General features: G+C 48.1%; 1 protein-coding gene across 1 annotated transcript in view; it reads left to right on the top strand.

The window, feature by feature from the left end:
• CREBBP (CREB binding protein) overlaps positions 1–26,989 on the top strand; it is a 1,321,122-nt gene that overhangs the window by 921,998 nt on the left and 372,135 nt on the right. The window contains exon 21 of the mRNA XM_069210450.1: positions 2,109–2,165. Within this exon, the coding sequence (XP_069066551.1) occupies positions 2,109–2,165 (57 nt within the window). The remainder of the gene's footprint in view (positions 1–2,108; positions 2,166–26,989) is intronic.

Below are 26,989 nucleotides of genomic sequence, written 5' to 3'. Positions count from 1 at the left end.
TGGAATCATTGCTCCTGTGTTACAATCAATCCCTAAACCGGGATTTTGGGCAGGGTGGCAACGGAAACAAACCTATTTCGCTCTTCACAATATCACACACACACAAATGGTACTAAGAATAGACACTTTTTAACTAAAAGTATTTGTTGCAACTGGGTGAACCGGTTTCTCAGCACATCTAAAATAACCTCACAGAATATCATAAAAACAGCAAATAGGCACATTGTGAACCAGAATAAAATGAACATTTCTAATATTGTTAAAATGTCACTTGAAACCTAACACCCTAAAACCTACTTCGATGCCCTACACTAGGTGAGCACGGAAAGTAGAACTTGCAATCTAAACTTTCTTAGGGAGAAGCAGCACACTGCATACCTTGTTGACAGCAAAAGCTATAGTTATCAGAGAGGTGTGAAGCAGTGTTCTCTGCAAATAGATAACCCACAACATGGCAATGTCCTTTCCCCTGACCTTAGCTCGAAATCTGCATCAGGTGTGATGTAGCATCTTTTTGGTGCACTGGCAGCAGTTAAGACGGTCTCCAGCATTACGTTGTGCAATAACCTGAGCGAAGGGCCTCTCTTAACAAGTGGTCATGTGGCAGTCCTTCTATATTAAATATTATGGAAGATTGGCATTTCTGACATAAGTTTAGCAATGTCTGACATACATTATGGGCATTAAGGTGTGCGTCCCAGCCGTTCCTTATGAAGATATAAGGTAAATGGACTTCAAGTCAGATAACGCTATTTTGGCTATATGGCTGATATTGTTCTTATTGGACCTTAACATTGCGATAATTAGGCACTTGTCCCAGACTGGTGTTGCATACTACATTGTATCTGTCATTGTCTGAATGACTTGACAGTTTCACAGCCATTAAAATTATATGGTCAGGCAACATGTGTGTCAGTGTGCAGACATGATGATGATTCTGCATAATTTGGAAAAATGGTGACTCCGGTTACTTAGGTTGGAGTCAGGTCATACTCCGAATGGAGTCCAACTTTATGGGCTTTGTCAATTCATGCCCCTTCAAGAGAGCAGTATTCTAGTTAAAACTTTAAACGCCACTTAAGGCAACTGGTAGATAACATTTGTAGAAAGAGAGTGTGTTAAATCAATGGGAATACAGAATGTGGCTTCAGTCATCTAATGCTATCGTTTTTGGGCGATTATCTGCAGTGTGTCACTCTGATATGGTTCACTCATATGAACTAAGAACTAGGCAGGCTCTGGATGACCAAGGAAAGATATGCAGGGAACCATCTCAGTTTAAAATTTTGTGGGTGTTTTTTTTTTTATCAATGTTTAGTCTACCCTGAAGATACCATATCTTTACTCTGTTTAGAATATTCTTCAAAATAGTGATGATACAAAATATTCAACCGTAATATTTTGAGTAACTAAGTACAGTATCAACACACACCCCTTTCAAAATATGTAGCTCTGTAAAGTTGCAAGTTCTGCTTCTGTTGTAACGCATTCCTATTCTCATAAAACATAGGGAATGGGACATGCTGTATCTGAAGGTACATTGGCATACTTTTCACATGTATTTGTATTCTTTATAATTGACTTTGCTGTGACTGAATAAATGCAAGCATTGGTTGCATATGTTTCAGACATATGCAAGAATAATGGAAGTGGATGTTTTTAGCCCAACAAGTACATTATAGACGGCGGGCTCTATCGGCTATTAAAGGCCCGCTCCCGCGTTAAGGTTCTGAGCCGAAGGCGAGGGCCTTTAACAAGGGAGAGGGCCTTTAAAAGCCGGTAGAGCCCGCTACGGTGGGTTCGAGGGCTATTAGAACATTCTGCCATTATAGGGCAGAATGTTCTCATAAATAAAACAAAGGCTTCACGGAACCGGAGGGGATTAAAATCCCCTCAGGCTTCATGAAGATTGGAATGTTGGCGATGCAGGCTTTTTACCGGCCAATAAACGCCCGGAGCACTCCATTGTTTTCAATGGAGCTGCCAACGTTCCAATGTTCTAATAATATTTGGACTTGTTGTACAGGTACTATAAATCCTGAAAGGGATTAGCACTTTAAACACGGTCCCACATATTAAGAAACATGCTTTTATTTTGTACTTTCTAGGACAATCTCCAAAGACCAGTTTGAAAGAAAGAAAAACGACATGCTGGACCCTGAGCCGTAAGTACTGTCTTAGTAAGAGAGCTTACTTTTTTTTTCTGTAAGATTGTCATTCGAGTGAGCATATTAACTGGTTCACAATGCCTATATTTTATTGTAAAATTATAATTTTTATTGCCATTTTAATCAGAGCTGTGGTCGTTAACTGCCTTTTGATTTGAGCGAATCCTCAATAATATGGCTGCTGTTTCAGAACACATCTGTAATCAGCAGCACACTGTTAATCACATGTTTCTGTATCAAGGACAAATATTGTGTGAGAAAGACAAAATGTCACTTTTACCCAAGTACAAACATCGTGTAGCTAGTAATTTTAAACGTATTAAAATCGGTGTTACAACAAGGTATCAGAGTATGTTGTCATATTGTATATTGTTGCTTTTGTCATGATTTTTTAAGATTTTCTTTTTAACTTGAACACAAATACTAGTTGTAATAGAAAGTACAGTAGTAACTTGGGTTACAAAATAAAGGTCATATGTTGAAAATGGTCTTGAAATTGAAGCTGTATGTAGGGACCTGGGTTATTGGCTGACCAGGTCTAAGTGACTGGCTGTGTGAAGTCAACTAGCCATATAGGAAATTCAGAGATTGTATGGACACAGTTGAATTGGGATGAAAGGATAGCATAGATTGGACTCCATGTCCTCTTTTGGAACTCTCAGAATTGCTGTCCAAAATTTGAGGGTGTGGTGTGGGAGAGCAGTAGTAGTTCTCATAGAGTGGGTAACTGAACCGTAGGTTGTTGTATGAATTTGGGGACTCTTAATGTTTGAGATTTGTTTGCCTTGAGGTTTGAATACATGTTATATTTCTTTCAGAATGGGTGCTTTTAAAAAAAAAAATACCAGCTGCACATGCTTTTTTAAAGTCTATACATTGTCCCTGTTTTTCTCTACCATTTTTTAACACTAAGTATCACACATTCAGGATGACCGTTTCATTATAATGGATCATCTTCCAACTTCATCTTGGGTAAATGAGTGGCCTTGTCTATTAGTAGATGTGTGTCCTCCACTGCATCCTTTGTGGATTAAAGGCTTTAAGGCTACCAGAATGCTTCAAGGCAAAATCTACAGCAATGATGTCTATCTGATAGAGACTTCTCGTTGTAGGTTCCTTACCTTAGAATTTCCCCCAGGCGTCAGACTGGATCCAGAGATTTTTTCTTAGAGCAATACCCTTGTGCATCGGTAGGTGGCGCCGTTCGACTCCGCGTACGTTGTTGGCATTGTTGTCGCCGTGATGACGTCGGGAGCAGAACATAGATACCACCTCAGCGCAGTGACATCAGTTCTTTTCTTTCCATGCCACGCACTGATCCGGAGAGAGCTACCCTGGTCTCTTTTGACAGAGTTCGACCATTTTGTTGAGTTTTTTGGTGTGTCGAGATGCCCCTGAAGACCGGTTTCAAGCCGTGCAAGGACTGTCACTGCACGATGTCGGTGACAGACCCGCATCGGGTCTGTTTGTGGTGCTTGGAGTGTGACCACGACCCGAAGTCGTGCTTCAAGTGCCGGGCCATGCACCTGACGGCCTTGAAGGAGCGGTCCCTCAAGCTCATGGTGGCCTGGCGCTTGACTCCACTTACGTCCTGGTTTTACTCGATGGGAAGGTCTTGAGACCACTCACAGAGCCACCACCAACCTTCTTCCTCCAAGTCTTTGGGCACAGTTAAGAAGTCGTCGTCGTCGAAGCGGTCCCGTCACCCTTCGATGCTCGAAGCCTCCGTCTTAGGAGCCGCCTTCTGGGTCCGCGCTGTGCTTCCCCGAATTTCCAGGAGCCGGATTGACCCCTGCCCTATTGAAGGAGTTTTATGAGGCCATGTGCCTTCGGGCCCAAGGGGTTGAGTCGGAGGACCTTTGGGTTCCGCAGCGGCTCTGGCCCTGGCCACTGAGGTCCCCTCCGGATCCGTGCCAACTCCAGACAGCCCACTGAGATCTTCCCTGGCACCACACTGACTGTCGACGTGCCCGATGTCGGTGGTGCCCACCATCGACGTCGACCTGATCCTCATCCCAGACACCTCTTGAGTCGGAACAGTGTCAGCTGACGCAGTCTCTGGGTTCGAAGAGGCCTACTCACCGCAGTTCGGATTTGTACCCTTTTCCTTATGGATACGAATTCGGGGAAGGATTGGAGGGGGTCCCTAAACACTTTTGAATACCAGGATGACCAATCTTTGGACTGGGCACAGGAATTGAGTGAGGCCGGTGGACTGGACACTTCTCCAGACGTTTCTATCGTCTCCCAAACTGTCACCAATGGGAGAGATGCAGCAAAGTTCACGGTCCGATGGGGGCTGGACACGGCTGACTCTCTGGGCAGATCGGTTGCTACGACGGTGGCCTTGTGACGCCAAGCCTGGTTGCGTACTTCTGGTTTTTCGTGGGATGTCCAACAGCCTCCATGGACATGCCCTTTGATGGCTCCTGTCTCTTCGGAGACAAGGCGGGCTCAGCCTTGGAGAGATTCTAGGACTCCCTGGCTACGGCTTGGTTCATTGGCCTTTCCGCTGCCCCTTGCCCCCAACAGTCTGCCTTTTGCCCCTTTCGTGGCCACGGAAGAGGCTCCCTGTCGCGTCCCAAACCCAGCCACCGTGCCGCCCATGCTGTTTAGCTGCTGCGTGGCCGGGGATGCAGAATCCTGCGTGGGACAGGGCACCAGAGGTCTGCCCAGTCCACCCCTGCCCCCGCTGCAGCCTCCAAACCCTCCTAGTCCGTCCCCTCACTCCGATCCAGTTGGCTGCAGGATTCGCCATCACCTGCCCCACTGGGAATCCATCACTACAGACAGGCGGGTTTTGCAGATAGTTCGAAAGAGCTATTCTCTCCCCTTCGACTCTGCCCCACCAGCCATGCCGCCATCAGCCAGCCATCCTCCGGAGGATAATTTGGCACTTCTCTGCCAGGAAGTCGCGGCTCTCCCGGCCAAAGGAGCCATAGAGAAGGTCCCTGTGTCAGAACTAGGTTATGGTCGTTATTCCCGCTACTTTCTGGTGCTGAAAAAGAACAAGGGCTTACTTGCTATCCTAGACCTTCAGGACCTCAAATACTTCCTCAAGAAGGAGAAATTCAAAATGCTCACCCTGGCTCAGGTCCTGTCTGCCTTAGATCCAGGAGACTGGATGGTAGCTTTGAACTTGCAGGACGCTTATTTACACATTCCCATCCTGCCTGCCCACAGACGTTACCTGCGATTCATGGTAGGTCAAGAGCACTATCAGTTTACTGGGCCCCCCTTCAGCATTACCAGCGCCCTTCCGGTGTTCACAAAAGTGATGGCGGTGGTTGCTGCCCATCTGCTCAGATTAGGGGTGTCAGTCTTCCCCTACCTCGACGACTGGCTGTTGAAGGCGGACTTGCCCCAGAAAGTAATCTCCGACCTTCAGACTACGGCGAGCCTCATGCACACGCTGGGGTTCACTATCAATATGCCGAAGTCTCACCTGACTCTCTCTCTGATGCTCCCTTCATCCAAGCTTTTCTGGGCACAGTGCAGTTTCGGGCTTATACTCCTGAAAAGTGAGTCCAACATATTCAGGCTGTGATTATGATCTTTCAGCCTCTTTCTTGGGTTTCGGTGAGACTGACTCTGAGGATGTTGGGCCTTATGGCCTCCTGCATCCTGCTAGTGACACAAGCCAAATGGCATATGCGGGCTCTGCAGTTGGACTTGAAGTTCCAGTGGGTGGAGCATCAGGGAAACCTCTCCGACTTGGTCCAGATCTCGGAGGGGACTGTGAAAGGCCTGCAGCGGTGGCTTTCGAATTGGCTTTGGGTCCACGGCAGATCCCTCTCCCTTGCTCAACCAGATCTATCTATAGTGACAGATGCGTCCCTTCTGGGTTGGGGCAGCCACATGGGAGAGGTTGAGATCAGGGTCCTCTGGTCTCCGGTGGAGTCTGGTCTCCATGTCAATCTTCTGGAGCTCCAGGTGATCAGGCTTGCGTTGAAAGCATTTCTTCCCACTCTCAAAGGGAAAGTAGTGCAAGTGTTCAAGGACAACACTACCGCCATGTGGTACTGCAACAAACAGGGTGGAGTAGGGTCCTGGTCCCTTTGTCAGGAGGCACTACGTCTCTATACATGGCTGGAACATCAGGGCATTACCCTGGTGGTTCAACATCTGGCGGGCTCTCTGATTGTCTGAGCGGACAAACTCAGCCATCGATGCACAGCCGATCACGAATAGCATCTCCATCCGGAGGTGGCACAAGATCTCTTTCAGCAGTGGGGAGAGCCTTGGTTAGATCTGTTCGCCTCCACAGAGAATTTGTAATGTCAGCTGTTTTGTGTGTTTGAGTTTCCAAGGTGCACTCTCTCAGTGAGGCTTTTGGTCTTGAGTGGAACTCCGGCCTCCTTTACGCCTTTCAACCTCCGGACTGGGCACAGAGAGTATGGTACCCAGAGCTATTGAACATGGCCACCGATCCTCTACTCAGACTGCCTCTTCGGGCGAATCTTCTGTCGCAGCAACAGGGGACAATTCCCACCCGAACCTGTCCAATCTCTGCCTTCGTGCATGGAGATTGAGCAGCGGCAGTTGGCGACTTTTGATTTTCCACCCGAAGTCTGCAATGTTATCTTGGCAGGCAGGCGTCCCTCCACAAAATGGTATACGCCTGTCGTTGGCATAAACTTGCGGCATGGTGTACCAACAAATCTGTTGATCCCCTCTCTGTTTCTCGATCTGAGGTTCTTTTGTTAATTCTCTCTTTGGCCCAGCAGGGCTTTGCTTTGGGCACCCTTAAAGGTTATTTATTGGCTATTTCGGTATGTTTGATGGCATGTGTAGCTGCAGATACACATGCTGTGCACAGTCCGCCGTCTGGTGTTGGGCTCGGAGTGTTACAAGTTGTTTTTCTTCGAAGAAGTCTTTTCGAGTCACAAGACCGAGGGACTCCTCCCCTTTCGGTTCCATTGCGCATGGGCGTCGACTCCATCTTAGATTGTTTTTTTTCCGCCATCGGGTTCGGACGTGTTCCTTTTCGCTCCGTGTTTCGGGTCGGAAAGTTAGTTAGAATCTCGGAAAAAATCATCGGTATTGTTTCGTTCGGTATCGGGTTAGTTAGAACAAATCGACACCGAATCTTGAAGAGCTCTGGTGGCCCTTCGGGGTAATTTCGATCCCCCGTCGGGGCCTGGTCGGCCCGACCGCGTGCGACTTCAAGACTGATGGAACGGACCCCGTTCCGCTTCTGTCCTAAATGCCATAACAAATATCCGTATACGGATCAGCATCTGGTCTGTAACTTGTGCCTGTCCCCGGAGCACAAGGAGGATACGTGTGAAGCCTGTCGAGCGTTTCGGTCGAGGAAGACGCTCAGAGACCGAAGAGCCAGAAGATTGCAAATGGCGTCCACGCCGACAGGACAACATCGGTTCGAGGACGAAGAGGAAGCGTTCTCCATCCACGAGTCGGATTCGGGGGAATCCGACGCCGAAGACATAACAACCGTGAGTAAGACGTCGAAAATTAGGACTCTCAAAGTCCACAAAAGCCCAGGGGACGCCACTGCCAACAGGCCATGGCTTAACCCACAAACTAGGTGACCGAGCCAAGGCACCGAAAAAGGGCATGCTGGTGTCGAAGTCATCCGACTCCGGTCGTGATACCGCCACACAGCAACCTCGGAGCCGAGACACCGGCTCCGAGGAAATTCGGCGCAGAGACAGCCTAATAGCACAATTTATTCCAGGGATCCAGAACCAGCTAGCAGACAATCTCTCTCGGGATCACCAACAAGTCCACGAATGGGAAATTCACCCCCAAATACTGAACACTTACTTTCAAATTTGGGGACCACCTCAAATAGATTTATTTGCAACAAAAGAAAACGCAAAATGCCAAAACTTCGCATCCAGGTACCCACACCATCAATCCCAAGGCAATGCTCTATGGATGAATTGGTCAGGGATATTTGCGTACTCTTTTCCCCCTCTCCCTCTCCTTCCATATCTAGTAAACAGATTGAGTCAAAACAAACTCAAACTCATACTAATAGCACCAACATGGGCAAGACAACCTTGGTATACAACACTACTAGACCTGTCAGTAGTACCTCATGTCAAGCTACCCAACAGACCAGATCTGTTAACACAACACAAACAACAGATCAGGCATCCAAACCCAGCATCGCTGAATCTAGCAATTTGGCTCCTGAAATCCTAGAATTTGGACACTTAGACCTCACACAAGAGTGTATGGAGGTCATAAAACAAGCTAGAAAACCTTCCACTAGACACTGCTATGCAAATAAATGGAAAAGATTTGTTTGTTACTGCCATAATAATCAAATTCAACCATTGCACGCATCTCCAAAAGATGTAGTAGGATATTTACTACATTTGCAAAAATCAAATCTAGCTTTCTCTTCCATAAAGATACATCTCACCGCAATATCTGCTTACCTGCAGATTACTCATTCAACTTCCCTATTTAGAATACCTGTCATTAAAGCGTTTATGGAAGGCCTAAAGAGAATTATACCACCAAGGACACCACCTGTTCCTTCATGGAACCTCAACATTGTCTTAACAAGGCTCATGGGTCCACCTTTCGAACCCATGCATTCTTGTGAATGCAATACTTAACGTGGAAAGTTGCATTTTTCATTGCCATCACATCTCTAAGAAGAGTGAGTGAGATTCAGGCATTTACCATACAAGAACCATTTATTCAAATACACAACAATAAGGTAGTTCTAAGAACAAATCCAAAATTCTTACCAAAGGTTATCTCACCGTTCCACTTAAATCAAACAGTAGAATTACCAGTGTTCTTCCCACAGCCAGATTCGGTAGCTGAAAGAGCACTACATACATTAGACATCAAGAGAGCACTAATGTACTACATTGACAGAACAAAACAAATTAGGAAGACAAAACAACTATTTATTGCCTTTCAAAAACCTCATACAGGAAATCCAATTTCAAAACAAGGCATTGCCAGGTGGATAGTTAAGTGTATTCAACCCTGCTATCTTAAAGCAAACAGAGAGCTGCCTATTACACCAAAGGCACACTCAACCAGAAAGAAAGGGGCTACCATGGCCTTTCTAGGAAATATTCCAATGAACGAAATATGTAAGGCAGCAACATGGTCTACGCCTCATACATTTACCAAGCACTACTGTGTAGATGTGTTAACTGCACAACAAGCCACAGTAGGTCAGGCTGTACTAAGAACATTATTTCAAACTACTTCAACTCCTACAGGCTGAACCACCGCTTTTGGGGAGATAACTGCTTACTAGTCTATGCACAGCATGTGTATCTGCAGCTACACATGCCATCGAACGGAAAATGTCACTTACCCAGTGTACATCTGTTCGTGGCATGAGTCGCTGCAGATTCACATGCGCCCACCCGCCTCCCCGGGAGCCTGTAGCCGTTTAGAAGTAGATCTTAAACAATTGTACATTTGTAAATATATTACTTTAACCTTTATTATGTACATACGTATTCATTCCATTGCATGGGCACTATGACTAACATACACAACTCCTACCTCACCCTCTGCGGGGAAAACAATCTAAGATGGAGTCGACGCCCATGCACAATGGAACCGAAAGGGGAGGAGTCCCTCGGTCTCGTGACTCGAAAAGACTTCTTCGAAGAAAAACAACTTGTAACACTCCGAGCCCAACACCAGACGGCGGACTGTGCACAGCATGTGAATCTGCAGCGACTCATGCCACGAACAGATGTACACTGGGTAAGTGACATTTTCCTTCTTAGGCTACCTGATCAACCCTCACTCTTTAATCTCCTATTTTCAATTGCTTCCTTAAAGGTTTCACCCATTTATTTCCTCTTACTCCACTTATCATGCTTCAGCGGGACCTCAATCTTGATCTTACTTAGTTAATGTGTACTCCCTTTGAGCCAATGCACAAGTGCCCTTTACGGCGCCTCACTTTCAAAACTGTCTTTCTTGTTGCCATCACTTCTGCTCGCAGAGTGAGTGTGCTTCAAGCTCTTTCTTCAAAGCCTTTATTCTTGTCTCTGCACCCTGACAAAGTGGTGTTGCACACTAAGGCTTCCTTCCTTCCCAAGGTCGTTAAGCTATTTCATGAAGGCGAGTCCATCACCTTGCCTACTTTTTACGCACCCCCACATCCTTCTAATGAGGAGGAGAGACTCAACCGTCTGGACCCAAAAAGAGCATTGGCGTTCTATCTAAATCGCACTGAAGATTTCCGGGTTGACGATAAATTCTTTGTCAGGTATGTGGGTGCAAAGAAAAGGAAGGCGGTGCAAAAACATACCATCTCTCAATTGGTACTTCTTTGCATAAAGATGTGCTACGCTTTGGCCAAAAAACAACCCACTGAGGGCTTGCAAACTCATTCCACCAGAGCAACTGCTGCTTTCACTGCGTTAGCACGCGGAGTTCCTGTCCGGGTAATCTGCCAGGCAGCTACGTGGGCATCCCTGCACATGTTTGCTAAACATTACTGCCTGGATGATCAGGTCCGTCAGGACGGCTACTTTGGTCGTTCTGTCCTGTAGGACTTTCTAGTATGATCTTGGTTCGCAGCCCACTTCTGAGGATGGCATTACTTGGGTATCTATTCTAAGGTAAGGAATCTGCAACTAGAAGTCTCTATAAAATGTACAAGTTACTTACCTTCGGTAACGAAATATCTAGTAGAGACATATTCTAGTTGCAGATTCCTTACCGACCCACCCATCCTCACTGCTTGCAAAGTGATTTCTAGGGACAGGGATTCCCCCTTCAAGTCCTTAGCTCTGGCGCACCAATCTCGGTGTTCTTACTGGCTCTGCACTTTGGCTTGGAAAGTCATTAAAAGGAACTGATATCACTGCGCTGAGGCGGCGTCTATGTACTACTCCCAACGTCCTCACGGCGAATTCGACGCCCGCGGAGTTGACCGATGCTACCTACCGATGTGCAAGGGTATTGCTCAAAGAAAAAGTTTCTGGGTGCAGTCTGACGCCTGGGGGGAAATTCGAAGGTAGGGAATCCGCAACTAGAATATGTCTGTACCAGATATTTTGTTACCGAAGGTAAGTGACTTGTACTTTAAAAACCTAAGCTGGGGCTGTATTGAAATATCTGTGTAATGTCAGCTCCCCTCAAACCCTCTCCACACATTCGACCCCAAAGGATCCGAAACTGTTTCTAATGCTGCAATAAGGTTCACTGTTAAACATGCAAAAACCAAAGTACTCATCAGCTGCTTTAATACCTCGGGACCTAAAGGTCTCCGAAGCAAACAGATCCTCAGATTTGAAACCAAGAATGTCAAATCCGACTCCGCTTGCCACACAGTCCTTCCATGGTGCAGCTTCATCTTTCTGGAACACCATACATGAAAACCTCAGTTGTCTTAAAGTCCATCTTCAATTCTCCGAAAGACTAAAAACATGCAGTTTTAATCTCTTATCTTGTCCTAGATATCTCTATCTGTATTTTCATTTTCATCCTGATCCCCCATCCCAGTCTCCTCTGTTGTGTAACATATGCTTTTAACTCTATTTCCTTTTCTGTTTCCATCCGTCTCCCTCCTGAACTGTTATTTGATCATTTCTCTTTCCTCTAAGATAACACCCACTCGGCCTGGATGTTTTGGTACTTCGTGTGATGCGTAATTTAATAGAAGTAGTGATATATTGTTCTTTGTTTCGGATTTTATTGTAAAGAGATTTGGTTACCACAGTATTGAAGATCCAGATTCCTCCCATTGTTTCTTTGGTTAGGGGCACCAACACCTATCTTGGGTAAAGCAGTGCTTCATAAAAATGTGTAATAAATACTAACTTGGCTTTTTGTGGAGAAATATTTTCTGAATTCTTGAATTCTTATTTGATGTCAAGAAATTCTTTGCTCCCTTTACCAATGACATCCAAGAAAAATGCAATTCACATGGGGGCAACAGCAGAATATTTTCCACTTGTGCAAACCAACAAAAATGCATTCACCCCCCCCCCCTCCCCCCCCAACCTTGTGCAGTCTCAGCCTTTAACCCCTCGCTGCAACGCCTTTTACCCCTCAAGTGCCAAGCCTTTTTTGGCTGTTTGGGGCAGTTCACGCTTAGGCCCTCATAACGTTTTGTCCACATAAGCTACCCATGCCAAATTTGCATACTTTTTTTTCCAACATCCTAGGGATTCTAGAGGTACCCAGACTTTGTGGGTTCCCCTGAAGGAGACCAAGAAATTAGCCATAATACAGCGAAAATTTAGTTTAAAAAAAAATAAATAGAATGGGAGAAAAGGGCTGCAGAAGAAGGCTTGTGTTTTTTTCCCTGAGAATGGCATCAACAAAGGGTTTGCGGTGCTAGAATCACCAGCTTGCCAGCTTTCAGGAACAGGCAGACTTGAATAAGAAAACCTCATTTTCAGCACAATTTTGGCATTTTACTGGCACATACCCAGTTTTTACTATATTTTTTGTGCTTTCAGCCTCCTTCCAGTTCGTGACAGAAATGGGTGTGAAACCATTGCTTGATCCCAGACCGCTAAACCTTTCTGAAATGTAGACAGAATTCTGAATTCAGCAAGGGGTATTTTGTGTAGATCCTACAAGGGTTTCCTAAAGAAAATAACTGGAAAAAAAAAGTGAAATTCAGGTGAAAAAAAATAGCCTTTTTTCTCCACGTTTTACTCTAACTTTTTCCTGTCTTGTCAGATTTTTGAAAGCAATATAACGTTACGTCTGTTGGACTCTTCTGGTTGCGGGGATATATAGGGCTTGTTGGTTCATCAAGAACCCTGGGTACCCAGAGTCAAAAAATGAACTGCACCTTGCAGTGGATTTTCATTCTATACCGGGTATACAGCAATTAATTTGCTGAAATGTAGAGTGAAAAATAGGTATGAAGAAAACCTTTGTATTTCCAAAATGGGCACAAGATAAGGTGTTGAGAAGCAGTGGTTATTTGCACATCTCTGAATTCCGGGGCATTTCTCATGTAGAGAAAGACAAGGGGCAGTAACACTTGTTCTGCTATTCTGGGTTCCCCTAAGTTTCCCCCAAGCCTCACTTGTGTGCGTAGGCCTAGCGCCCGTGACAGGAAATGCCCCAAAACACAACGTGGACACATCACATTTTCCCAAAGAAAATAGACCTGTTTTTTGCATAGTGCCTAGCTGTGGATTTTGGCCTCTAGCTCAGCCTCTACCTAGGGAAACCTACCAAACCTGGGCATTTTTTAAAACTAGGCACCTAGGGCAATCGAAGATGGGGTGACTTGTGGGGCTCTGACCAGGTTCTGTTACCCAGAATCCTTTGCAAACCTCAAAATTTGGCCCAAAGACACTTTTTTCTCCCATTTCAAAGTTCTGGAATCTGAGAGGAGCCACAAATTTCCTCCCCCCCCCCCCCAGCGTTCCCCCAAGTCTTCTGACAAAAATGGTACCTCACTTGTGTGGGTAGGCCTAGCACCCGTAACAGGAAAAGCCCTAAAACACAATGTGGACACATCTCATTTTCCCAAAGAAAACAGTTGTTTTTTGCAAAGTGCCAAGCTGTGGATTTTGCCTCTAGCTCAGCCGGCACCTAGAGAAGCCTTCCAAACCTGTGCATTTTTTAAAACTTGACACCTATGGGAATCCAAGATGGGGTGACTTGTGGGGATCTCACCATGTTCTGTTACTCAGAATCCTTTGCAAACCTCAACATTTGGCTAAAATAACACTTTTCCCTCACATTTCGGTGACAGAAAGTTCTGGAATCTGGTCACTTCTGCACTGGTAGGTGGTTCCTCTTGGTCCAGGGGGCTGCGGGTGCAGTGCTTGGTTCAGGCATCGGGTTCCTTGTTACCAGGCAGTCGCTGACAGGGGAAGCCTCTGGATCCTCTCTGCAGGTGTCGCTGTGGGGGTGCAGAGGGGTCGACTCAGGGTGCCCAAGTCATCGTAATCGCCTAGGAGTCCTCTTTGTGGTGTTGGTTCTCCTGAACTCGAGCTGGGGGCGTCGGGTGCAGAGTGTGAAGTCTCAGACTTCCGGCGGGAAGAGAGAATTGTTTTAAAGTTGTTTATTTGTTGCAAAGTTGTTGTAAGTTTTGAACAGTGCTGTTGTTCTCGGGAGATTCTTAGTCCTTCGGGTTCAAGGCAGTCCTCAGAGGTCGCTTGTCCCTGTCGGATGCGTCGCTGTGCAGGTTCTTTGAGTCTGGAGACAGGCGGATAGGGCTGGGGCCAAGTCAGTCTCTGCGGGGCTTTAAGTTCAGCAGTCCTTTTTCTTGTTGAAGGTTGCAGGAATCTGATTTCCTGGCTTCAGGGTCGGGGTCCAAATTCTTTTAGGCCATTTCTTACCCCCTAGGGGCAGAAACCCCTAGACACCAGGGCTAATTCATTTTTTGTATATATTTTTTTGTGATGTGGGGAGCGACCCTTACGCAGATCGGTCTATTTCTATTAGGCCGATCTGCCTACTAGATGCCAGGTGTAGGAAAATGCCTCATGGCATCGTTTGCCCCTAACTTTTTGCCTTTTGTTGATGCTAGTTATGATTGAAAGTGTGTTGGGACCCTGCTAACCAGGCCCCAGCAGCAGTGATCTTTCCCTAAACTGTACCTTTGTCTCCACAATTGGCACAGCCCTGGCACACAGATAAGTCCCTTGTAAATGGTACCCCTGGTACCAAAGGCCCTGTAGCCAGGGAAGGTCTCTAAGGGCTGCAGCATGTATTATGCCACCCTGGGGCCCCCTCACTCAGCACATGCACACTACCTCACAGCTCGTGTGTGCTGGTGGGGAGAAAATGACTAAGTCGAAATGGCACTCACCTCAGGGTGGCATGGCCACAACCCACTGCCTGTGGTATAGTTAAGTCCCCCTAGGGGGCAGGGTGCACTATACCACAGGTGAGGCCATAGTTGCATGAGCACTATGCCCCTACAGTGTCTAAGCCAAACCTTAGACATTGTAAGTGCAGGGTAGCCATAAAGAGTATATGGTCTGGGAGTTTGTCAAACACAAACTCCAGAGTTCCATAATGGCTACACTGAATTCTGGGAAGTTTGGTATTAAACTTCTCAGCACAATAAATCCACACTGATGCCAGTGTGGGATTTATTGAAAAATGCACACAGAGGGCATCTTAGAGATGCCCTCTGTATACCAGTCCAAATGCTAGTGTTAGGCTGACCAGTTCCTGCCAGCCTGCCACATCCAGAGGGGTTTCTGGCCACATGGGGAGAGTGCCTTTGTCACTCTGTGGCCAGGAACAAATCCTGTACTGGGTGGAGGTGCTTCTCACCTCCCCCTGCAGAATCTTTAACACCTGGTGGTGAGCCTCAAAGGCTCACCCCCTTTGTTACAGTGCCACAGGACATCCCAGCTAGTGGAGATTCCCGCCCCCTCCGGCCACGGCCCCACTTTTGGCGGCAAGGCCGGAGGAGATAATGAGAAAAACAAGGAGTCGTCACTGGCCAGTCAGGACAACCCCTAAGGTGTCCTGAGCTGAGGTGACTCTGACTTTTAGAAATCCTCCATCTTGCAGATGGAGGATTCCCCCAATAGGGTTAGGGATGTGCCCCCCTCCCCCCAGGGAGGGGGCACAATGAGGGTGTAGCCACCCTCAGGGCTAGTAGCCATTGGCTACTAACCACCCCAACCTAAACACACCCCTAAATTGAGTATTTAGGGGCCCCCAGAACCTAGGAAAACTGATTCCTGCAACCTGAAGACGAAGGAGGACTGCTGACCTGAAAGACCTGCAGAGAAGACGGAGACACCAACTGCTTTGGCCCCAGCCCTACCGGCCTGTCTCCCCACTTCAAGAAAAACTGCAACAGCGACGCGTCCCCCAGGGTCCAGCGACCTCTGAAGCCTCAGATGACTACCCTGCATCTAAAAGGACCAAGAACTCCCGAGGACAGCGGCCCTGTTCCACAAAGACTGCAACTTTGCAACAAAGAAACAACTTTTAAAGACCACACGTTTCCTGCCGGAAGCGTGAGACTTTCCACTCTGCACCCGACGCCCCCGACTCGACCTGCGGAGAACGAACACTACACGGGGGACTCCCCGGCGACTGCGACCCTGTGAGTATCCAGAGTTGACCCCCCTGAGCCTCCCTAGCGACGCCTGCAGAGGGAATCCAGAGGCTCCCCCTGACCGTGACTGCCTGCTTCAAAGAACCCGATGCCTGGTAAAGACACTGCACCCGCAGCCCCCAGGACCTGAAGGATCCGACCTCCAGGGCAGAAGTGACCCCCAGGTGGCCCTCTCCCTTGCCCAGGTGGTGGCTACCCCGAGGAGCCCCACCTTGCCTGCCTGCTTCGTTGAAGAGACCCCTGGGTCTCCCATTGAAGTCCATTGCAAACCCGATGCCCTACAAAACCCCCCTGGTCTGCCCTCCGAAGTCGCGGGTACTTACCTGCTGGCAGACTGGAACCGGGGCACCCCCTTCTCCATTGAAGCCTATGCGTTTTGGGCACTACTTTGACCTTTGCACCTGACAGGCCCTGAGCTGCTGGTGTGGTAACTTTGGGGTTGTCCTGAACCCCCAACTGTGGGCTACCTTGGACCCAACTTTGAACCCTGTAGGGTTCCTGCAAAACTAACCAATACTTACTTCCCCCAGGAACTGTTGAAGTTTGCACTGTCTAGTTTTAAAATAGCTTATTGCCATTTTTTCTAAAACTGTACATGATATTGTGTTGATTCAAAGTTCCTAAGATACCTGGGTGAAATGCCTTTCATTTAAAGTATTGTGTGTAAATCTTGAACCTGTGGTTCTTAAAATAAACTAAGAAAATATATTTTTCTATGTAAAACCTATTGGCCTGGAGTTACGTCTTTGAGTGTGTGCTCCTCATTTATTGCCTGTGTATGTACAACAAATGCTTAACACTACCCTCTGATAAGCCTACTGCTCGACCACACTACCAGAAAATAGAGCATTAGAATTATCTCTTTTTGCCACTATCTTACCTCTAAGGGGAACCCTTGGACTCTGGGCATGCTGTTTCTTACTTTGAAATAGCACATACAGAGCCAGCTTCCTACAGTCATGTTTTCTTTTTATTCCTTATGCTCCACTCCTACTCTATCCCTGCGTGCAGGGGAAAAAAACACTCTAACAATGGAGCTGATGCCCATGCACAATCTCACCAATAGAGCCACTGGGTCCCGTGACTTGAAAAACTGCATTTGAAGAAAAAACAAGTTGTACACTTCTAAGTCCAACACTAAATGGCGGAAGAATACACAGCATATGAATATGCAGCTCTACATGCCACAAACAGATGTTTACAATGTAAGTAACATTGTCCTTTCTTTACAGTATCTCTTCAAGTATTGTACTAAGAAAAAGAACCTTGATGCTTAAATGTGTTTATTTCAGCAGTCTCATTTTGTTGCTAAGCACATTGGAAAAAACCACAACAAATAATTGTAAAATAGCACTAATAGGAATATAACTACCATATTAAAATGTCATCTAGCAACCTAACTCCCTAAAACGCACTTCTATTTGCTATGCTATGAGAGCATGGAGTAGCATACCTTGCATCTAGAGTTTCTTAGGGAGAATCCAGTCATTGCTTACTTGTTTACAGCAAAAGGCTATAATTATCTATAGAAAGGAGAGAGTGTTCCCTCGAAAGGAAAACCTGCATCATCTCCTCTCAGATGTGGTTCAGTATCAGTGTTAAGTGCCGAACAGGATGCTGCAGCAGTAAGGGAGTCTCTGTCTGGCAGTATCTTGGACAGTAATCTGGGGCAAATAACCTTTCGTTTGAAGTGGTCACTTGAGAGGCCTTTTTATACTGTTTATCTTGTTTTAGGGATTTCTGACTTTAACTTAGGAAGGTCTGACATAACCTGTGTGCACCTGTATGCTAGTTGTAGATGCAATATTGCAAACATGTTAATGTAAAACCACATTTGATAGACTTCTAGCCACAGTTTCATTACCTTAAAATTATCCCCAGGCATCGTACTGGATCTGGAAATTTTCCTTGAGCAGTACCCCTGCGTGCCTCTAGGTGGCATTGTCCAGCTCTGTTGACATCGTCTGCACCAGAGGTGACCTCCGTGGTGCCTGTGTAGGCACAGCTCCAGCATGCTGACATCAGTTGTTTTCTTTACACACCAGTCAGTGCAGATGCGGAGAAAGCTACCCCCAGTCATTATATATTTTTTTTTATACTGACCTTTTTGCAACTTTTATCAGAGTCCTTTTTAGGTTGAACCTAGGCAGTGCGCATGGGCTGTCTCTCAACATGTTGTCATTAATTCTGTGTGCTTTCACCGTGCCCATCTCATGTCCATCACTTTCATTCGTTCCTTGGCCTGCCTTTCAACATTCCCTTGATTTCGTAGGTAAATGCTTTGTGTTTGTCCCACCTTGAGTCTGCATTGTTACCGACTTGGAACCGGACCCTGTTACATGGATTATTGCACGATCGTCCATATACCTTAGTATGGCGTATACTTTTTTCTTTTGCCTCTCCCCTTCACGCTCCGTGTCAGTGTGGTGTTTCTTCCTCTTTGCTGTTTCTTTGTGGTGTCTGCCCCCAAAGCTGCAAGCTAGAGAGGGGTTCTTTCCATATAAATATATATATATGTTCGATGGCATGTGTAGCTGCAGATAAACATGCTGTGCACTGTTCCTGCCATCTAGTGTTGGGCTCGGAGTGTTACAAGTTGTTTTTCTTTGAAGAAGTCTTTTCGAGTCACAGGACCGAGTGACTCCTCCCTTTCGGCTCCATTGCACATGGGCATCGACTCCATTTTAGACTGTTTAATTTCCGTCATCGGGTTCGGACGTCTTCCTCTTCTCTCCGTGATTCGAATCGGGAAAGTGTTAAAATCCTCGAAAAAAGCGCCAGTATTGTTTGCGTTTGGGAAAGATCTTCTATCGACACTGACGACACAACTGTTTTGGTGGCCCTTCGGGGCTTCCGCGCCCAGCCGAGGCCTGGTCGGCCCGACCACACACATTGTCGAAGCCTCATGGACCAGACCCCCTTCCGTTTCTGTCCGACGTGCCACGCTAAGTATCCACATACAGACCGGCATCGGGTCTGTAATCTGTGTCAGTCACCGGAGCACAGAGAAAATAACTTGCGAGGCCTGCAAGTCCTTTCGTCGAAAAAGACCTTGAGATATCGGAGGGCGAGGCGCATGCAGATGGCATCGAAATCATCAGAACACCTCGAGGTCGAAGAGGAGGAGATGGCTAGCTCCATCCAGGGATCGGACTCTGACGACTCCGACGGAGACCGACCGCCTACAGCAGGCCAAAAAGTGACTACGCCTGCCCTGACCAAACCCCAAAGTCAACCGAAAAAACATAAGGCCTCGGGATGCCACTGCCTGAAGGCCATGGCTCGACCCATAAAAAAAAGCAGTGACCAAGCAACACCTTCGGGCACCGAAAAAGGCCAAAATCGTGCCGAAGTCTTCCGACTCGAGACGAGAACCCAGCGTTGAAAAAGTCGACATTGCCTTGTCGAATCGACTAAGCCTCGAAAGAGCCTTTTGGAGCTGAGGCCAACCATCACCATGGGCATTTCGGTGCAGAGAAAACCGGCATCTGATAGAGACTTCTAGCTGCAGCTTCCTTACCTTAGAATTCCCTGGCGTCCGCTTCGAATCCGGAGTTTTTTCTGAGCAGCACCCTGCGTGCGTGCCGTCGGGCGGCTTCTTTCGGATCCGCGTGCGTCGACAGCATTGTTGGAGCCGTCTATGACGTCACGGTTGTCTATATAGATTCCTTTCCTTCCGCGACAGTTTATGCGCAATTTTGGAAAAAGCTACCATGCTTCAACGGTTTGTCGACACTTTTGAGTGTTTGGAGTTATGTCTTCGAGAAAGACAGGATTCAAGCCGTGTGGTGCGTGTCACCGCACCATGTCGGTGACAGATCCGCACCGAGTTTGTCTTTGGTGCCTAGAGAAGGACCACGATTCCACCTCGTGCTCAGACTGTTGGTCCATGGCGCCAAAGGCCTTGAGGGAGAGATCCCTTAAGCTTCTTGCGGCCCGACATTCGTCTTCAGTCGGCGCGACTCCGCAGAGGTCACGGTCCCGCAATAGGAGGAGGTTGCGGCATCGCTCCAGGAGCCCCAAGTCCTCTTCCTTGTATTCGAGGTCTTCCGAAGGTAAGAGGCACAAGAAGAAGAAGTCGTCCAAGCGGACTTCGTCTTCACCACGCCCGTCGGCCGACGAGGCGTCTAGGGAACGTCGACGTTCCGAGCGCGGTTCTGCGGATCTGTCGCCAGGGTCGACTCTGCGTCTTCCCCCCCTTTCCGGGGACCGGATCGACCCCCGCTCAGATGAAAGAATTCTACGAAGCCATGCGTCTCGTTTTTGAGCGGGCTGCACCCTTGGGTGGGTTTTCGGTCCCCACGGGGTCAGCAGGGGCCCCTTTGGATTCTACGCCAGCGTCCTCCTTCGGTGGCAGCCCCATCCTTATTCTGGATGATCCGGATCCGGAGCTACGACGTCGACTCTGACTTCAACGGAGCCAATTCGGTCCAGATCATTGTCTGAGCATTATTTGGAACAGCCAGACGCAGGAGAGGAATGGAAGGGGTCTGAGGACCCTTTAGAATCTGGATTGCAACAGGACTGGTATGAGGATCTAGGGGAGGCCAGTGGACTGGACACGTCTCCAGATACTGGTATGCTCTCTCCTCCTAATGTGGCTACGGAGGAGGGTGCTTCTTTCGCTATGGTGGTGCGAAGGGCAGCTGAGGTCTTGGACCTAGATTTGCCTACGGTGCCAGTCAGGACGAATATCCTGACAGGAGTGCTTCAGCCGGGTGTGTCAACATTGGATCCGTTGTTGCTCTTCAATGAGGCTCTTACAGCCGTCCTTCTGGGTACGTGGTCCAAACCCAGCACAGGGGCTCCTGTGAATAGGACGGTGGGCCGCCGCCATAGACCCGCTCCCAGCGACCCTAGTTTCCTGACTCAACACCCCACTCCTGAGAGCTTGGTTGTCCAAGCCTCTACTTCCCGTGGTGCCTTCCCTTCCGCTCCCCCAGATAGGGAATCCAAGAGGCTGGATCAGCTTGGGAAGATGTTTTCCTCCACCAGCCTGGCGTTGAGGTCCTTAAATACCTCTTGCCTATTGGGCCGTTATTCCCATACTTTATGGGATACAGTGGTGCAAGTGCTGCCCCATGTCCCATAGGGCGTACGGGACACTATCAAGGATGGGAGAGATACAGCCAAGTTTACGATCCGGTGTGGCTTGGACACGGCCGACTCGCTGGGCAGAGCGATTTCATAGTCAGTGGCCCTACGTCGCCACGCCTGGCTACGTTCTACTGTTTTTGCAGGGGATGTCCAGTCTAGCTTGATGGACATGCCCTTTGATGGCTCTCGCCCTTTTGGCGAAAAGGCAGACTCCGCGCTTGAGAGGTTCAGGGATTCTCGAGCCACGGCCAGATCCTTGGACCTTTCAGTGCCGGCACGACAGCAGTCTGTCTTTTGTCCCTTTCGAGGCTTCGGAAGGGGTGTGATACCACGCCAGCCACAGTTTAGCCACCGTCCTCAGGCTTCACAGCATCCCGGAAGAGGTCGTGGTACCATCAGACCCAGAGGGTCTGGCCAGAGGTCGGCCGCCACACAGCCCCCATCCACTGCACCCAAGCCCTCCTAGTGTGGTTCTGCGGGATCATGTCCATCCAGTTGGAGGGAGGATTCGTTTTCATCTCCCTCACTAGCTTTCCATCACCACGGACAAGTGGGTCCTGCACATCATACGGAAGGCCTACTCCCTTCCCTTCCAGTCTTTCCCTCCTTCTATCCCCCGACAAAGGAATGGCTGATGGAGGACCATCTAGCTTTTCTCCGTGAGGAAGTTACAGCTCTCTTGGCCAAGGGAGCCATAGAAAGAGTCCTGATATCAGAAGTAGGCAGTGGTTGTTGTTCCCGCTACTTTCTGATTCCCAAAAAGAATAAAGGCCTTCGCCCTATCTTGGATTTAAGGGACATCAATCTCTTCCTCAAGAAGGAGAAATTCAAGATGCTCACTCTTGCTCAGGTTTTGTCTGCCCTAGACCAAGGAGACTGGATGGTAGTGTTGGATTTGCAGGATGCATATTTCCATTTTCCTATCTTGCCAGCCCCAGGCGTTACTTGCGGTTCAACGTGGGCCACAAGCACTTTCAGTTTACCGTGCTTCCTTTCGGTCTCACCAGTGCCCCTCGGGTGTTCACAAAGGTGATGGAGGTGGTGGCAGCTCATTTGCGCAGGTCAGGGATCTCAGTCTTTCCCTACCTAGACGATTGGCTGTTGAAGGCTCCTACGCCCCAGGCTCTCGTCACCCACCTCCAGACAACGGCGGACCTCTTGCATTCGATGGGGTTCACTATAAATGTGCCAAAGTCACACCTGACTCCCTCTCAGAAGCTCACTTTCATTGGAGCTGTTCTGGACACAGTGCAGTATCGGGCTTATCCTCCCTATCAGCAGGTTCAGGATATTCAGGTTATGATTCCGATGTTTCGGCCTCTATCCTGGATCCCGGTGAGACAGACTTTGAGGCTGCTGGGACTCATGGCTTCCTGCATCCTGTTGGTCAAGCATGCCACATGCCACATGGTGCATGAGGGCTCTGCAGTGGGACCTGAAGTTCCAATGGGCACAGCAACAGGGACATTTTACAGATGTGGTTCAGATCTCGGAGTAGACTGCAAAAGATCTGCAGTGGTGGTTAGTGAACTGCGAGTGGGTCAAGGGCAGACCCCTCTCCCTTCCCCAACCAGATCTAACGGTAGTGACAGATGCGTCACTTCTGGAATGGGGCGGACATCTGGGGGAGGTGAAGATCAGAGGTCACTGGTCTCCGGCGGAATCCGGGCTCCGCATCAACTTGTTGGAGCTTCGGGCGATCCGGCTAGCATTAAAAGCATTTCTTCCTGTTGTGAAAGGGAAGGTGGTGCAGGTGTTCACAGACAACACTACCGCAATGCGGTACTGCAACAAGCAGGGCGGTGTGGGTTCGTGGACCCTTTGTCAAGAGGCTTTACGTCTCTGGACATGGCTGGAACAGCAGGGCATGACCCTGGTGGTTCAACACCTGGCAGGTTCTCTGAACGCCAGAGCAGACGAATTCAGCCGAAAATGCTTAGAGGATCACGAATGGTGTCTCCATCCGGAGGTGGCGCAAGGACTCTTTCAGCGGTGGGGAGAGCCTTGGTTAGATCTGTTCACCTCAGTAGAGAACGCGCAATGTCAGCAGTTTTGCGCGTTGGTGTTTCCAAGGGGGCTATCGCTAGGCGATGCTTTTCGTCGCAAGTGGAGTTCAGGCCTCCTGTACGCCTTTCCGCCTATACCACTCCTGCCCAGAGTTCTCAAGAAAATCAAGAACGACCGGGCCCAAGTAATCCTAGTGGCTCCGGATTTGGCACGGAGAGTTTGGTATCCAGAGCTTCTCAAAATGAGCATCGGTCCTCCAATCAATAGCGTGTTCAGGAGGATCTTCTGTCGCAGCAGCAGGGGAAGGTTCTCCACCCGAACCTGTCAACTCTGCGCCTTCATACGTGGAGAGGGAGCGGCAACAGTTGATGGTTTATGACCTCCCTCCCGAGGTCTGTGATGTCATTCTGGCAGCCAGGCGTCCCTCTACTAAGTCGATCTACGCCTGCCGTTGGAAACGTTTTGTTTCGTATTGTTCAGAGAGGTCTATTGATCCTCTTTCTTCTTCTCTGTCTAACATCCTTTTGTTTATTTTGTCTCTCGCCCAGCAGGTTTCCCCTTTGGGGACTCTGAGGGCTATCTTGCAGCCTTATCTGGTTTTCTTCAGTTGCCCGATCAACCACCTCTGTTTAAATCACCTATAGTACAGAGGATTTTGAAAGGGCTTGTACATCAATTCCCACCTGTGCCTTTCGTTATGCCCCAGTGGGATCTTAATTTGGTTCTTATCTTCCTTATGTGTGCTCCCTTCGAGCCCTTGCATAACTGTCCTCTTCGTCTGCTTACTATTAAGACAACTTTTTTGGTGGCAATTAAATCTGCCAGAAGAGTTAGTGAGCTACAGGCTTTGTCATCAAAACCGCTGTATCTCACAATCTTTCCTGAAAAAGTGGTTCTCAGAACTCGTGCCTCTTTCCTCCCCACGGCGGTGACCCCTTTCCATCTGGGTCAAAATATCACCCTACCCACCTTCTTTGCACCACCGCATCCCTCTAAGGAAGAGGAGCGTCTCCATCGCCTGGACCGAAAAAGAGCATTATTGTTCTACCTTGACCGCACTAAAGAGTTCCGGGTGGACGACCAACTCTTTGTGGGGTACGTTGGTGCAAAGAAGGGTCGGGCAGTGCAGAAACAATCCATTTTGCGCTGGGTCGTTCTCTGTATAAAAATATGCTACGCTTTGGTGAAGAAGCAGCCTCCTGAGGGCTTGAGAGCTCATTCCACTAGGGGAAAAGCTGCTACCACTGCGTTAGCACGTGGCATACCGGTGGTGGACATTTGTCAGGCTGCAACGTGGGCTTCTTTGCACACGTTTGCAAAATATACTGCCTGGATAGCCAGGTGAGGAGAGAGGGGCATTTTGCCCGGTCTGTTTTGCAAGACTTTCTTCTGTAAAAATCTCCTGCAGACCTACCGCCATTGGTTATAGCTTGGGTATCTATTCTAAGGTAAGGAAGCTGCAGCTAGAAGTCTCTATCAGATGAACACGTTACTTACCTTCGGTAACAAGGTATCTGGTAGAGACTCTATCTAGCTGCAGATTCCTTACACCCGCCCAAGCCTCCCCGCTCTGGGGAAATATTTCTCATGTAGATATATATATATTTGTATATATGTATTTATGTGTACATATGTATATTTTTGATCTTGGCATCTTTTTGTCTTTCTTAAAGGCATGAAAGAATTTTTTACTCCAAACAGTTAAAGGTGAAATACATGATAGTTGGTTCTTCCATGACACTGCGCTTCTGGCGTGGGAAGTTGTGGAAAAAAACTGACGTACGGGTGCCGAGACGGCATCTATATAGACAACCGTGATGTCATAGACGGCTCTGACGACGCACGCGGAGCTGGTCGTCGCACGCAGATCCGAACGGCGCAGCCCGACGGCCCTCGCGCACGGTACTGCTCAGAAACTTCGGATTCGAAGCTGATGCCAGTGAATTCTAAGGTAACGAATCTGCAGCTAGATAGAGTGTCTACCAGATACCTCGTTACCGAAGGTAAGTAACTTGTTCTTCGGAGCCGAAAAAGACCTCTTACACAGAGGAGCATGGGCTCTCCAAACGACTAAAGGAGAGGCTCAGATTTGAAGAGGAGCTGGACATTGAAGAGTTTGACCAAACGCAGGCACGGATACAGATCCATAAGGATACTGGAAAGATCCAAACTGCCACTCCTCTCAAATTCAAGAGAAAGCTGGCTTTTCAACCACAAACAGAGACTGGGACTGATCAGCCAAGAGCTAAAGTGACTAGGGAGAAATCACCAACTCGCCATTTTTCGCCAGAACTTTCTCCCCCGCATTCGCCACAAAGGGCAGGGTCACCAATTGGCACGCCCACTGCACAGTCACCCACACATACTGTGCAAAAGCAAGATGATGTAGACCCCTGGGACCTCTACGATCCCCGTCTCGGACAATGGCCCTGAGTGCTACCCCTCAAAACCATCTCCACCGGAGGATAGCACCTCGTACACGCAGGTCTTGGCCAGGGCTGCTGCATTCCATAATGTTCGTATGCATTCTGAGCCTTTGGAGGATGACTTCCTTTTCAATACTCTGGCCTCCACGCATGCATCATACCAGAGCCTGCCTATGCTACCAGGCATGCTTAAGCATGCACAGCAAGTGTTTCAAGAGCCGGTAAAGGGAAGAGCCATCACACCGCAGGTGGAAAAAAAAAGTACAAACCACCCCCGTCGGACCCAGTGTTCATTACGCAGCAGCTCCCACCGGACTCTGTAGTGGTTGGTGCCGCAAGGAAACAAGCAAACTCACAATCATCGGGAGGTGCACCACCTCCGGGTAAAGAGTCGCAAATTTGACGCAGCAGGAAAGAGTGGCGTCGAAAGCTGCCAACCAATGGCGTATCGCAAATTCACAAGCCCTCCTCGACAGAGTTCACTGTGATGAAATGAGTGACATCATCCAGCATCTACCTAAAGAGTATCGAAAACGGGCTCAACAAGTGGTAGAGGAAGGGCAAGCAATTTCGAACAATCAAATTTGTTCGCCACTGCATTCCGCTGACACTGCCGCAAGAACTGTGAACACACAGCAGTCACAATTAGGAGACATGCTTGGTTAAGATCCTGAGGATTCAAACCTGAGATACAGCAGGCAGTATTTAACATGCCATTTAACCAGCAACAACTGTTTGGGCCACAACTGGATACAGCCATCGAAAAGATGAAGAAAGACACTGACACGGCCAAAGCCATGGGCGCGCTCTACTCGTCCCAGTATAGAGGGACATTTAGGAAACCGCAATTTAGAGGAGGTTTCAGACAAACCTGCAGAGGCATCCACCTCTCAAGCAAAACCCACCTACCAATCCCAATATCAGAGAGGGGGGTTTTGCGGATCCTTCAGGGGACAATTCCCAAGATCAAGGGGAAAGTTTCAGCCCACCAAGTAGGCCCCTAACAACAAACAGTGACTTCACTGTCACCCTTCCCCAACACACCTCACCAGTAGGGGGAAGACTAACACTTTACCACAAACATTGGACAGACATAACCACAGACACATGGGTCCTATCAATTATCCAACATGGTTACTGCATAGAATTCACACATTTCCCTCCAGTTATTCCCCTAAGAGCGCACAAACTGTCTGCACAACATCTAGACATGTTACAATTAGAGGTACAAGCACTAGTAACAAGCCTTAGAACTAGTACCTCACCAG

The sequence above is a fragment of the Pleurodeles waltl genome, chromosome 10 (genome assembly GCF_031143425.1).
Source record: "Pleurodeles waltl isolate 20211129_DDA chromosome 10, aPleWal1.hap1.20221129, whole genome shotgun sequence".
Classification (NCBI taxonomy): domain Eukaryota; kingdom Metazoa; phylum Chordata; class Amphibia; order Caudata; family Salamandridae; genus Pleurodeles; species Pleurodeles waltl.
Note: the sequence above shows the minus strand (reverse complement) of the source record. Positions and strands in the feature narration are given on the sequence as shown.